Source organism: Hippoglossus hippoglossus, chromosome 8 (assembly GCF_009819705.1).
Source record: "Hippoglossus hippoglossus isolate fHipHip1 chromosome 8, fHipHip1.pri, whole genome shotgun sequence".
Taxonomy (NCBI): domain Eukaryota; kingdom Metazoa; phylum Chordata; class Actinopteri; order Pleuronectiformes; family Pleuronectidae; genus Hippoglossus; species Hippoglossus hippoglossus.
In genome coordinates this window covers 12,364,632-12,378,660 of record NC_047158.1, presented here as the reverse complement: position 1 = coordinate 12,378,660, position 14,029 = coordinate 12,364,632, and the positions used below count along the sequence as shown (strand labels likewise).

Genomic DNA, 14,029 nt, shown 5'->3' with positions numbered 1-14,029 from the left:
CATTATCGAGACATCTTGACAGAACTCGGTCTTCAGCCAAGGTAGTGCATCCTTTCAGAGGTTGACAGGACCTTTCACTGGGCAATAAAGCAGCCCGACACTGGGCCTCCTCCTCCCCCACTGCTGCCACAAGCCCCTTCTATCTCAATGTACACGCACGCACGCACATACACACACACACTCAGTATGACATTTCCCAGTGTCTCCTGCTCTCTTTGAAGTCCTGGATGCGGCTCAGGGTCTTAAGTACACTGAGAAGATTTTAAGTGCCAGGGTGCAGATGGGAGGATAAGCACTGTTTTTTTTTCTTGAGTTGGAAAAAGCCCTAATTCTGAGTTTATTTGGAGTGTGTTCTGTAGGGGTGCAACGGGACACAAAAATCCCAGTTCCGTACGTACCTCGGTTTAAAGGTCACGATTCGGTACGTTTTCGGTACAGTAAAAACAAGGAACAGAAAACATTAAACAGATTTAATTAATTTTTATTCAACCCTGTTTAACTGAACAGACTATGGCTGTGTCTTTCTTACCTAAGTCAATTTTACAAAAGTAAAATAACAAAATAAACAAATTTTAAATGGTAAAATAAATATCCATTAATGTGCGACATGTAGAAAATTAACTGTGACCATTTTGGTATTGTATAATTATGATTATTATTAAATATATGTATTTTCCTTATTTTTGTAATAAACCTGTCCACGTTGTTTGCAGAAAGGGTTTGATGCCCTGCTGGCACCTACAATATCTCCCACTGTGGAGAACACTCTCACGCTAGCGACAGAGGTTTATAAAGGGCTGGTGTGACTTGCTGGCTGAAATGCGGACAAGAGGGAACTTCGTAACGTGGCTCGATGACTTCCAGCATGTGTTTGAACCCTGCGTTCTTAACAACAGAGAACGGACCCATATCGGCTGCTATTAGAAACACCTATGACGGTTGTTATTGCTTTGACACAGTCTGAATTGTTTGCAAGCGGCAGTTTAAATGCTGCGGGGAGCTGGGTTTACACCGAACACGTTTTTTCCTTATCCCATTAATGTTAGTGGGACATCACTCTGGTGATGTTGTTTCAAACGAGTCGGCATGTTCGACGTGCTACCAGCTACATACTTTGCAGTTGCGCAATGTAGGCACATGGCTTTTGTACGATCCTCTTCCATCACTATTATAGTTGACTGCGAAACTGAAATATTCCCAAACAGCAGACTTATGTGATGAGGGATGGTCTTTAAACTCCTGTTTGTCTGTGGTTACCATGACTGCGAGCATACAGCACAGCCGGTCCTTCGCTAAAGTTGTCCATCGGAATTTGAGACCCACATGCACACAAATAAGTTCCGCACGCTGACTCGTTGCACTCAGTTCGGTACATCAAGTACCAAACCAAAAGGCCCGTACCGAAAAATGTTGGTTCGGATAAATGTACCGTTACACCCCTACTGTTCTCAAGAACTCTTGGTTTGCAGCATCGCTCCTTCTTCTACTGTGCATCTTTCTTCATCCAAAACTTGGTTTCTTTGAATTGGAAATCTGTGTTTAGAACTTACATTTTCAAAACAAATTTAATACATAATATTTTTTTCATGGATGACATAGTTATTGCACTACACTCCTACAAGACACTTCATCCAAATGTGGTTACTTATCCTGGGTACCCCTGATTTTTAAATCTGAATTTCACATTCTGAATCCTAAACTAAAAGATTTATTCGAAAAACAAAAGTTGTGTCAAGAGAAAGAATCACCTCATTTAGATGGTTTTCAAAACAAAACATTTCACTGTAATAAATTCAATCTAAAATCTCATCTTTAATGATTCAGTGATGATAAAACTTCAAAATTAATTTTCTACTTGGATTGAAATCAATATGACAAGTATTGGCTTTCACAGATGTGTTGCAAAGTAGTATTATAACAATATTCCCTTCTGGGTTTGGCTGACTGAGTCATGTTTGTTATTGACAAAGTTATTGGTTGTCGGACAGATAGCAGAGACACCTCCCATTGCTACATCCAATCCAGTGCACAGTCGCTGTCGCTTACAGCCACAGATTAGCAGCTAGTCTTTGATGCTTATGTTAATATGTCTCCGTTTTTTATGGTCCTCTGGTCTGGTGTCAGTCTGTGTTTGCCCCTGTGGCCACAGGCAAGTGTCAGGCTTGTTGTCATTTGTAAGCCTGAGTGGCGTGTCAGCGCAAGAGGTGAGAAATGGGCAGCCGCTCTCTAATGCTACTGCTTACCTAGCGGGGGTTCCTCGTCCTCTGTCTGGCCTGTGTATGATTGCCAACCCCTGGGTGAGCATTATTCAGCTACATCAGCATCAGCACATGTTCAAACACGGTCAACCGTTAAAAATGTTATGCCTCTCACCAGCATGGCAAAGCATTGGCAGAAGATGCGCTAGATCTGCTGGCTATTGTCTCAGCTGAGGTGGAACTGATTGAGATGCTGAGAAGAGTGGGTGGCACGGGATGCCAACAAGCCAACCCTGCCCGGTGGCCTTCTGTACATCTATTCCTCCCTCTGTCCTTACCCCTTCATATCTAACACATCCGCAGCATGCTTATATCCTCTTGAACGACACTGAGCTAATTATTTTACATCTGTCTGCAAACTGAATAAAAAAACGTTCTCAGCTTTTAAGATTGTCTAGCCTTGCCCAATTTCTTTTCTTGCCATTGTCTATGAATGGCTGTGGTTTACATAAACACGGTGCAGCAAATGACTGCTGCCCCAGCTTTACGAGTGCAGTGTGCTGCTAATTTAGCACATCTTGAAGTAGTTATAACTTTTCTTATAAAGCACCATAGTAAAGGTTTAACTAATGTACTGCAAATCAAATGTGTGGTAAAAACAAAAATTGGGTTTTCTTAAGTTAGTTCTGATAATTTTATCAATTGCAGGTATTCTTTGACGTTTTACTAATTCTAACGTGCACTTCTAACATATTTTGATCTCATGAAAAAGATCTAAATACAAAATGTATGCTTGCTGCATTCGGACACAGTGCTGAACAATGAGGCCATGTTGAAGTTTTTGAAATTGAATCGTCTCATAAATTGTATCCAAGGCAAAGAATAATTCAAACGTGGCCGTATTGAGACATGAACGTCACTGGCTTCTACTCACAAAGATTTCTCACACTAACGCCAACAAATGCACCAAAATGGTGAAGAAATGTCAGTATTCAATACTTCCAGACGAGTGCATGCAAAATACAAATCAGAATTTTTGTTTTGTTTTAACAAATGTCCCATTAAAAACGAGTTTGGATACATGTCGTTTTGCCTAAAGACATGTCGTAAAAGGTATGATTCAAATTGTGTCATCCATTCAACGTTAATTTTGCTTTTTTGATTGTTGCAAATGGCAAAACATTAGGTAGCCTTCCCTCAGTTATACAATCAGGCACCATGCATGAAGGAAATACTCAGATAATCGAACAAGTTCATTTCATTCTCAGTCTTTCATAGATGCACTAAATATTGGTTTTCTCACTCTGATTTTTTCAGAGTGCACGTTTTTTGTGGTTTAAGACTTTGACACACATGTCGTCTCTTGGTACGAATACCTTTTAATGTGTTTGTGCTTGAATTGCTCACAAGAAGCAGCACACTTCACTACCTTATCCATATTTTTAGTTTGGTTCTTTAGAATTCTACGTCTGGATCTTTATGCCCCTTTGACACTGCTATCGTTGGTTAGCGACCCATTTTATTGAAAGAGAGTGGGGCAAAATCTTATGCTTTTCATCTCTATCCCATCTCTCTGACTCTGGGACTCTACATAGCCTGTTATTATCTCCTACACTGGAGAGTGTAATTGAACATTTTCACATGCCTGCTGAAGGGCTTTGGGCGAATTACAACCGGCAGCAGCAGTGTCCTCTTCAGGTGAGAATAGTGTTACTCAAGTGTTGGGATTATCTAGTTGGTGGCTGCTTCTTTTTGACACTGCTTGTCATATGGATATGTTCATCATATCCTTGTTGTGTAATGAGTGAAGTCAAATCATACTCTGTCTTTGGACGAGACTCACCACGCTGAAGGCAATGACTCCTTCAGCTAGGTTTTTGGCTCCAGTCTATCCTTTCCCTTTTCAAGGTGGAGTAAGGGATTTTAATCCAGTGCACTTTGTGTCATTAAAAATCCCCTCACTGTCTGCTAGGTGTTTATTCTGTGTGTGTGTTTGCTAAATAAAGACTTGGTGTTTGTGCACAGCCCTGGCTCTGTAAATGGGAATCAAACAAAGTGGTACATAGAAAGCGCAGGTGTTATGTTGAGGTCGGTCTGCCTGATGAGTACTGCATGCATGTTGTGGGAATGTACACAACTACAGTGGAAGTGAGCTTTGCCCTCCTACTGGGGATGCTAAAAACTTCATGGATGGCGAGTCTGACTATGGCCGATGCCTCAGTTGTAATTGTGTTTGTGTGGGAGAGAGACATGGTGTGAGAGAGGCAAATTGAGCTGCACTGAGTACTACAATTAAGCAACGGTAAAACATTTGTCAGATAATCATGAAACTAGCTATAAAACGATTAATGGGAATCACTTGATTACTCTAGATATTATTGTGTTTGTAGAACATGCAAAGGGTTTGGTTAATTGTTTGGATACATATTCTAAAATGCTAAGTCAGGCATGATGACGCTTCTAATGCTCGACAGTTGCAAAAATGAAGAAGAAAAAAACGGACAAAAAGAAATATCTCCCGGTGAAAAAGCGGTGACACACACATAGAAGACACCAACAAAGATGTCAAGAGTGTTTGTGGTGATAAGAGCCGACACTGATGTGTTTGTTGTCAAGAAAATCACGTGATCCATGCAGCAGAGTTAATATGTCACTTCCTGCCTCTGTTGGCTGCACCCGGCTCCACCTCTCGCCTGAATGTTGCGGAGTATTTGCTGCTGTTGTGAACGCGTCTGTGCAGAGGACTCTGGCTGTGTTGTACATGTATGAAAGGCAAACTCTGGGTTAAACTCTGTAGCCAATTCTCCGGATTTTACCCGCAGGTCATGTCTGAAAACGGCTCTAGTCTTGGCATTGCTTGTTCTTGAGCACTGGCGGAGGGATGTCTATTTGTTGCTGTTGAGATCAGATATGAACAGTCTTTCTTCAAAATCTCTTACTTTCATATATGTGTGCTCACGATCTTGTTGCTGAATAGCCCTCAGATGAGGCACAGGTGCTTGCCCTCAACTATGCACCATCCATGTCTGTTGCTGTACCCTGACACTTGTTACTTTAACTTTAGGCACTAACAGGCATTTCATTAAATGCCTGTAATGTTCAAAATATGAATTGCCACCTTATTGCATTGAGGAACACAATGTATTTTTTTCCAGACTTAAAACCCCACTGGCCCTAAACACTGGGCTAGGTGTGTGTGGGGGTGTGGCTGCAGTGCTGGTAAAATCTTCATTGGCTGACACACTGAGGCACATTCACACCTGCACGTGAAGGACCTTGGCACAGACGTGTGATTTGGACTGTAACCTTCATTAATGCTCTGTGTGTGTTGAGTCTTCATGTTTACTTTTCCTTTGCACAGCTACAAGAGTGCTCTAAGCTACAGAGCAAAAGCTGTTCCTCTGAACTTTTTTGTAGTCCACACTGCTTTGGAGTTACAGCAGGCACTGAACTGTAATTTTGTCCACATGCATTGTTGCCATCTGTGCATATGCACATTAAAGATAACAAATCGCTGGGGACCTTTGTGAAATTAGTAGAAAGAAACCAGCTATTGGATCTTCTGTAACCTGACAAAACAGGGAGAGGGCAAGAAACAATATCAAACAATATCAAATAACATGATTATACTAACCACCGTTATCAACCAACATTATAATAATGTCACATCTGACAACTGCACGACAGACAGGAGAGATTGATCCATTGATCAAAACACAGTCAGTCAGCACGTTTACATCGGTTATTTCAATGTAATGTTAGTCCTGTCCATAGAAACATCTGCCTTGCACTGAATACGTTACAATATGAGTTGGGAAGTTTTTTTAACAACATGTACGGGACACAGAAATAACAGACGTTACTCTCACTCGGACTGTTTACATGCTTGTTTTGACGGTTTGTGAATAGCGATTTTCCTGAAGCGCTTGTCACAGCGATTCAATGACATTGAACGAGTAAATATCGTCCGATTTATATGCCCGGTCAGTCAGGATCTAGCATGAACCTTATTGTTGAATACAAATGTATGCTTACTTATCACATTTAAATGCTGACTAGGCGTGGTTTACATTGGTATTGATAGCTGGTCAGAAAATCTGTTCATTTTTGTGGTCGACAGATGACAACACTGAACCTTTGAAAACAATACATCCATTTGGACATTTAGGATGCTTTCACACCCTTATCATTTTGTTTAATTTCAAAGAGACCATGGTGCATTTTCCTGTAAAGTGTGGTTTGTTTGTGTTGTGTGAGCAAGAAAGACTAACCACAGAATTTCATGATTAGAATATTCTTCAATCTTTCTAATACTGGTGGTTTGCAGTTCAGTTTTAGTTGCTGCTTTAGTGTTCATGGTTAATTCTTCTTTCCCTTTCTCTCCTTTTTCAGATCTTGTGTCTCTGTTTGACCTGGAAAACAACCTTCCAGACGAACTCATTCCTAATGGAGACTTGGGGATGGGGATGTCCTCCAACGGGGGCCCAGGTGGAGGGGGTCCTAGTCTCAACTCCATCGTTCCAGATGCAGCCGCAAAACACAAGCAGCTGTCTGAGCTCCTGCGACCGGGAAGTTCTTCTATCTTGGGAGCCAGCCCCCAACAGGGAGGCATGGTGGGAAGTCAGCTTGGCGCTGTACTTGGTAAAAGTCCACTGGGGCAGGGCTCCCCCAATCACCAGTCTCCCCAGGGCCAGAAAGGAGTTGCTGCAGCTGGACAAGGCAATGGAACCACAGCCATGGGCTTCAATCAGGCCATGTTGAACAGTGGGCAGGGTCACGGGGTCATGAGCCAGACTGGACAGGTGATGAACGGGGGTCTGGGACCAGCAGGCCGGGGGAGAATGCAGTACCAGGGCCAGGGTCTGCAGGGGGCACAAGTGGGTGCTGGACCCGGTGTTGGAGGCAGTGTGCTGGCAGAGACCCTCACTCAAGGAGGGCCACAGTTGGGTGCACACAACGTGTTGAATGCTCAGCAAGCAGCAAACATGAAGGTGAGGTTCTCAACTTACTAAGTGCCACAAGTGAAAACTTGCTTGCGCAGCAAAATACAAAAAGCGCATCAAAGATCATATTTTTAAACACATCAAATTCTAACTACTGAACATCAGTCGACAGCACAGTCATTTCAGGCACAGTTACACATATATCAAATGTTCCAATATTCACTTAGCATTGTCACTGGCAAAAGATATTAAAAACCCTGATCAATAGACCAGCAACAACTTTTTAATGACTTTATCCACAGTAATTCCCATACACTTTATGTTGTTAACAGTCTTTCATTATTTGCCAAAACTTGTTAAGTAGAAGAACTTGTTTTCATGATCTTTTTTTACTTTTGACACCAAAATAATGGCTATGTTGAGTTTTGCAAAACAACTTCTCTAACTCCATTGTAATTTTTTTAGGAAATGATCACTGCCATATGAGTTATTGCAAATAGTTTTTTTTATTTGTAATTATCCTGATGATGATTATTTTCATCATCTGGTGTTGGCGCTTGTCTCGTCGACAGTTATCTCTTCCTCACCGTATATCGATCGACTGTTCTTCCTGGGTCTGCTGGAGGAAGCAGACAATCATTTGAGGGGCTTGAATCTTCAGTCAAGTGCATCAATCTCTGTGGGTCTAACTTGGCCCAACAGAGAGTTTTATAGCAGATCAATGCTGATGTGTTTATAACTGCATTCTTATACCTCGCTAATCAAACAATACAGACAATCTAGATGCAACACGAGCTGCAGCCGTGTCATGGTGCTATCACAGTTGATTTTGTTTGTGATTGAAGAATGACTTCTATGATGTGCTGCTGGTTCAATTTTAGTGTGAATATCTTAATTTCCACAGTCTTTGAAGTGCTCAAAGTGAGAAAATGTTTCCGCCGGTGTCTGAGAGTCTTTGTGGTTTGACAGGAAACCAAAGTTAAACCACATGAAACAAGCTTCACCTTTCCCATAAATACACACACCTGAATACCAATTTTTTTTCTTGCAGTATGTTGGACAATGTAATTGAATTGTGTGTATAGGAGAATTATTTCAAATCTCATGGAGTTGTGCAAAAGTTGCACTCACGTGACGATGAAAAGCCAGTTCAGTGTTTGAGAGGAGGAGGTTGGGGGAGAGAGAGTCAGATTTGAACTTGGATACGAGTCCTATGTACATGTTAACCTGTGGCTGATGATAAAGTGACAGATACTTCATATTGACCTTGGCTACCTGCCATCTGAGAAAGGCATTGCCAAAATGTGGGAGAGCGATGTGAGGTCCTATCCATTATCTGTTACTTAACCATATTATCAATTGAACTGAACCCTATTTTCTTTTTTGATAAAGCACATGGGGGATGAATCACTGAAGTGTTGTGCTGGGTGATATGGACCAAAAATCCTATCCCTCTATTTTCAGGCTAAAAGGCGATATATGCGATATCTTGATATTATTAACTAGACCCATGATATTTGGGGGATTTTTTTGTTAGGTGCTTGTCGTTTACTCATAGTTTTCTTTTCCATATTCAAGTCTTCATTTTCTTGTTTTCACTCTTCCCTTCTTGCTTCATTCTCTCTCACCCTCTCTGGCATATGCCGTCTCTCTCTGGGCCTCTGGCCTTTGATAATGGAGCTGTAAATCATGTTTAGCGGAGCCTGTTTGTGTGTTGTTTTTGAGCGGGGGGGAGAGGCACGATAGAGAGTCCAAACCGAAGAGGAGGAAAGAGGACATGTAAGAGGAGGGGATCCATTGAAGGCTTCCTGTGAGCCAGCGCTGTCCTCGAGCCTGGTGTCGCTCCTCTGTAATAAGTGCAGATCATCAAGTGGGAGAGTAGGATGAGGCTGTGTGAATGGGAGTGAGGCTGCAGGCAAGCATCTGTGTGTCTCTGTGCAGCGGAGGGGGAGGGGCAGGCAGCAGACAGCGCAGTGCTCTGCTCAGCTGTTGAGCAAGCTGGTCTTTCTCTATGTGCGTCTCCTACCGTTTCGCTCTCGCTCTCGCTCTCTCTCTCTCTCCGCTGGGTTGGGCTTGCTCTCTCTGTCTGAGCACTGCTGGCAGTGAGGAACCTCCGCGAAGCGAAGCAGGCTGCTGCTTCGGCCGCTGTGGAGAAAGGCAGTAGACAGATGCACGCTGAGGGCAGTGGAGACATGAGAATAACTGATTTTTGGAGGACCTAAAAGTAAAGTAGGGGAATATGCATAATCTCATTTTGAAGACAAAACAAATTTCAACTGATTTTAGAGTTATCCTTACAATTCTAAGAATTCTGTGGTGTGCTAAGCTGAATGAACGGGAAAAAGCTTTTTTATCGTGTTTTTTTTTTTTTATCACCTCCTGTGTTCCAATGTAACGGTTCTACCGTGTCGCTACATTATAGGTTGTTTGTAGCCTTAATGTCTTCAAGTCCATTTATAGTGACTTTTTCCAAACTTGATCAGCCTTTAAAGTGTTTGCTTAGTCCAGTTTAACCTGCAGGGGTTTCAGAAGGGTGGTGTAACATGTTCTGCTGCCATAAAGAAAATAAATTCGTGGTGAGTGAACACAAGTTCATTGCATCTACTTATGTCTTCACTACAGGAATAAACCAGGGAGAAAATCTGTCAAACATCCAAGAATTACAGCTGTCACAGATGATTAGCTCGAAAAGACTGAAGTCAGAAAATGTCAGACAAAACAATTATGCAAGAGGAATGAAAGTGAGAGAGGAACCGACTTGTTTGTGGCCACTCGGAAAGTGAGCTGTCTACAGACAAACATTTTATCAGCAGCCAAATGTGTACTGTGAAAAACAACAACCTGTGCTGTATTTTGTTAAATACTGTAATGATATCGGTACAAAATTATATGAAATTGTGGAAATGCATTCTCCATTCTCCAACCCCACCCCAACCACACACACATAGCACCTGAGCCCTCATTAAGAAATTGCATCTACTCCACCCTTCCACACACAGTGTGTTTGTTTTAGTTCAGTTTTAAGGGATGTTGGAGTAAACCATGAGTGGTATTGAATCGTGACAGTAGAGATCTGTCAGGAACTGAAGAGAGAGAAACATGGGGATCGAGATGCAACAACGGTCCCTTGCTGGACTCAAACCAGGGACACTGCACTTTGTGTTTGCCAAGCGCCAAGTTCAGGCCACATTCTTTTAGCAGTCTAAACGCAAATTCATCCTGGGCCACATACGAAAGACCTACTCAACTGACGTCCTCTGACCTGCTACAGTTTTACATAGAATCAAAGTTATTGTTACACTTACGCTATCAGATAAGGGTTGATACTTTTCTTAAAAAGGTAAAATCTCTCTTCATAGTAGATCTGCAGCTCATTGATTATCTCAGCCCCTCCTGACTCTGCTCGCTCTCTTTCTGTCTCTGTCTCTCACTCGCACCGACGCATGCATAAACATTGTCATCAGACACATCTGTAAACAACATAATTTGTCCGTTGTGACACTTGGCTGCCTGATATTCTTCTGACCACCCTCTGTCCTGTGTGCTCACTATAGATGGGGATGTCGGGTGCTCCATTTGGCCAGCAGTATGGTCAGGCTGGAGTGCAGCAGATGGGGGCAACGGGGGTCAACGCCCAACAACTCCAGAACAAGACGGCCCTTTCAAACAACCTGCCTCAATTCCCTGCTGAGCTGAAGGGAGCTGGGAGTGTGCCAAACATGGTGAGTGTCACTCATCTTAAAACATCCTTAAAACAGTGGCTGTTTGTCCCAGTCCTTTTTTGCTTCAGGTCAGTCAGGGTAAAACACATTCTCTAAGTGAATCTGTATCCACAATATCAGCGTGTTGCAACTGGCAGTAAAGCCAAGATGAAATGTTCAACAGAAACAGAAATGTGCACAAGGGCATTGGTACTGTGAATACACTGCAGCGATACAATACGCATTCCTTTTGCGCATGTTTTGTTTTTCAAGAATTTTTTTTTTTTTAAATGGATATGCTAGTTTATGCTTCACACATGGTGTACTCTGCAGACATGAGGACACAGTCTGCAGCCATTTAAGTATGTGTACTAGCTTCGCCAGAGAGGTCTTACAGAAACATTGACATGCTGCCATATAGGACCCTTTGTTTGTTTTGATGTGGTTTTACGTGTTTTAAATAAGGTATGCTAAATACATTTTAAATAAAGTTGTAGTTTAGATTTTAATTTGGCTTCCAGTCATTATTATGTCAGTAAGTTTACTCTGGGTGCTAAAACTTAATGAAGCATCTTTAAAAAAAAAAAAAAAAAGCATATCTATATATGCATATCTATGTGCTCAGAAGTATAAATACAGTGAATGTACATTATTCTTGAAAGAAAGGTGCGTGTAAAGCATGAGTGTTGTCAGTGTACACAGCTGTTTTGAAAAAAAAAAACTGTTAGAGATGGATATGAGACTGGTGACTGAAAGCTGTGGTGGAAGCATGTGGTGTTGATGGGGTCAAATCATTTAATGTTCTTATTCTTTTATGACTGTAAAAGTCATAAAAATCATTTATTTGTTTGTTTTTGTGTCATTTTAATGTCTTTTTTTACTTTCAGGTTTTTATTTGCTATGCACTTTGTAAATACATTTTTAGAAGTACTATATAGATTAAGAAATTATTATTATTATTATAGTAATTGTGCATTAATAGAACAGTTCAGCTCAATGATAAATATATAAGAGCAATATTTAGATTAATTGGCTAAATTTGATTATAATCAAGAACCCCACTGCATTGGTACTGTGATTCAGAGTGTGTATATATATACTCTTAACCTGACCTCTTATACAGCGAGCACACACTAACAGCACACAGCTTGTCTAAGATATTCTTGCAGCCATTTATATGCATTGCTTCCTTGCTTTGAAAAGCCAAAACCAAAACTGAATATTGCATTAAGGGTGACATATTTGTTTTCGTTGACTGTCCACTCTGATCTTGTACAAAGGGTTGAAGACAGATTGAGATTCTTTCAAGGCACAAAGTAAACAGATCTGAGTGCTATGCAAAACTGTTTGAGGAACAGGAAATGATTTATCTGAGGCAGGAGTAGTCAGTCCCTTCATTTAAAAAAAAGTTCATCAATTTGTGGTAGTTCTTGATGGTTTCACATCTTCTTTTAATTCAAAACAAACAAACATGTTCTTTGTATTATTCAGTTTTAGTTTTTACACTGCACCTAAAAGTTTACAATGAAGATAGTCTGATCTGTGCCTTACCTACATGTGTATTGGCATTCTTTTGCAGTCCCAGTCTCAGATGCAGCAGGTAGCGTCGGTGGGCATGGTCCCCGGGGCTGGAGTGTCAGCAGGCCCGACGGCCGACCCCGAGAAGCGCAAACTCATTCAGCAGCAGCTGGTCCTGCTGCTCCACGCACATAAGTGCCAGCGGCGGGAGCAGGCTAACGGGGAGGTGAGGGCCTGCACTTTGCCCCACTGCCGCACCATGAAGAACGTCCTCAACCACATGACCCACTGCCAGGCTGGCAAGTCCTGCCAGGGTGAGTGAAAATGAGAGTCCTGGGTCAACTCAAGCATGGATCCACATATCTGGGTGGACTTACTCCAGTTTTACAGTGTGCATATGTGTCCACAAGGTGTTAAATGTGTCTACTAATGTGCTAACTTGATTGACACTCATCTGAGCTTCTGTGTGACTGTGTTGTCACACATAAATATTTTGTCCTTCATTAAGAATTTTATTCATTAGATTACTGCACCATGCCGGTTGTGAGTAACTGTAATCAGAGCCTTTGGCAAAGAGGCGATTGCTTTACATAGCACAGTTAAAGGAGTTGATAGGTTTGAAGTCACCTAGACTGCAACTTCACCTCCTCGTAAAAGTAAACACTCGGACGTCTTTATGGTTTTACAAAGTGTAGATTAATTACTTTTTTACATTGCTGTTTGCACATTGTACTCAAGCAGCTGTGGCTCTTTATGCCTCCGCTTCATGCCAGCAACAGCCGCGTTCGTATGTTCTGTTTTCGTGTTGTCTGTCTGTCCCATTCTCGTAAACATGATGTCTCAGGACCTCACGGGTGAAGTGATTAGAGGAAGTCAAACGTCATTGTCACTGTGACTTATCAAAAGCTGCTTTGGGCATTAGGATTCATATAATATTTTCTAGACATCTATATTATTTCAGTCATGAGGCAGTAATTGCCATTATTTTAACAAAGATTGATCACTCTATCCAACCATTTTATTGCCCAAATCTTTCTCTTCTGAGTCAACATCCTTTTTATATGTGTTCACTGGGGATGTATTGATGGTGATGTGGTGTTTTTATTGTTTTTTAACAGTCTCATCCTGAACGTCTTGTTTCTCTGTTATTTTTCCCCCAGTGGCTCACTGTGCATCATCCAGACAGATCATCTCCCACTGGAAGAACTGTACGAAGCACGACTGCCCGGTCTGCCTTCCTTTGAAAAATGCAAGTGACAAGAGGAACCAGCAGCGTGAGTAACTCCAGCAGCCTCCCTTCCCTTGTCTTATTCATTTGTAAATTCATGTAAAAATGCACACTGGTCACCTTTTAAAGACGACACAAAACCATTATCTATAAATCCTTGTTTGAAACATCTTCATTGTCATGTTAATTAAAAGTCATTAAAACCTTGTAAACCTGTACACAAGGCAGCTGTCACTTAGCAGCTCGCCCTCCAGTCAGTGCATGTGTATGTATGTATGAAGTGGTGCCACCTGCAGGTTGTGTTTCCTCGGCCCTGCTCTGTGCTGGCCCGCTGACTGCCAGAGCTGGAACAGCAAGAGGATTCCTCTAAAAAGGCCAGACTTGTAATGTGACACCCAGGGGGAGGGGCTCTCTGGCTCTGCTATCAGTGGGGGCAGGGTC

The 14,029-nt window shown here is 41.8% G+C and overlaps 1 protein-coding gene across 5 annotated transcripts in view; it reads left to right on the top strand.

Moving 5' to 3' along the window:
• Positions 1 to 14,029, top strand: part of crebbpb (CREB binding protein b) — a 32,820-nt gene that overhangs the window by 4,151 nt on the left and 14,640 nt on the right. For 3 of the 5 annotated variants that reach the window (XM_034594247.1, XM_034594244.1, XM_034594245.1), the window contains exons 2-5: positions 6,591 to 7,189; positions 10,696 to 10,863; positions 12,422 to 12,674; positions 13,521 to 13,634. In XM_034594247.1, coding sequence (XP_034450138.1) covers positions 6,591 to 7,189; positions 10,696 to 10,863; positions 12,422 to 12,674; positions 13,521 to 13,634 — 1,134 coding nt within the window. The remainder of the gene's footprint in view (positions 1 to 6,590; positions 7,190 to 10,695; positions 10,864 to 12,421; positions 12,675 to 13,520; positions 13,635 to 14,029) is intronic. The other 2 variants (XM_034594249.1, XM_034594248.1) reach the window with 1 other exon arrangement.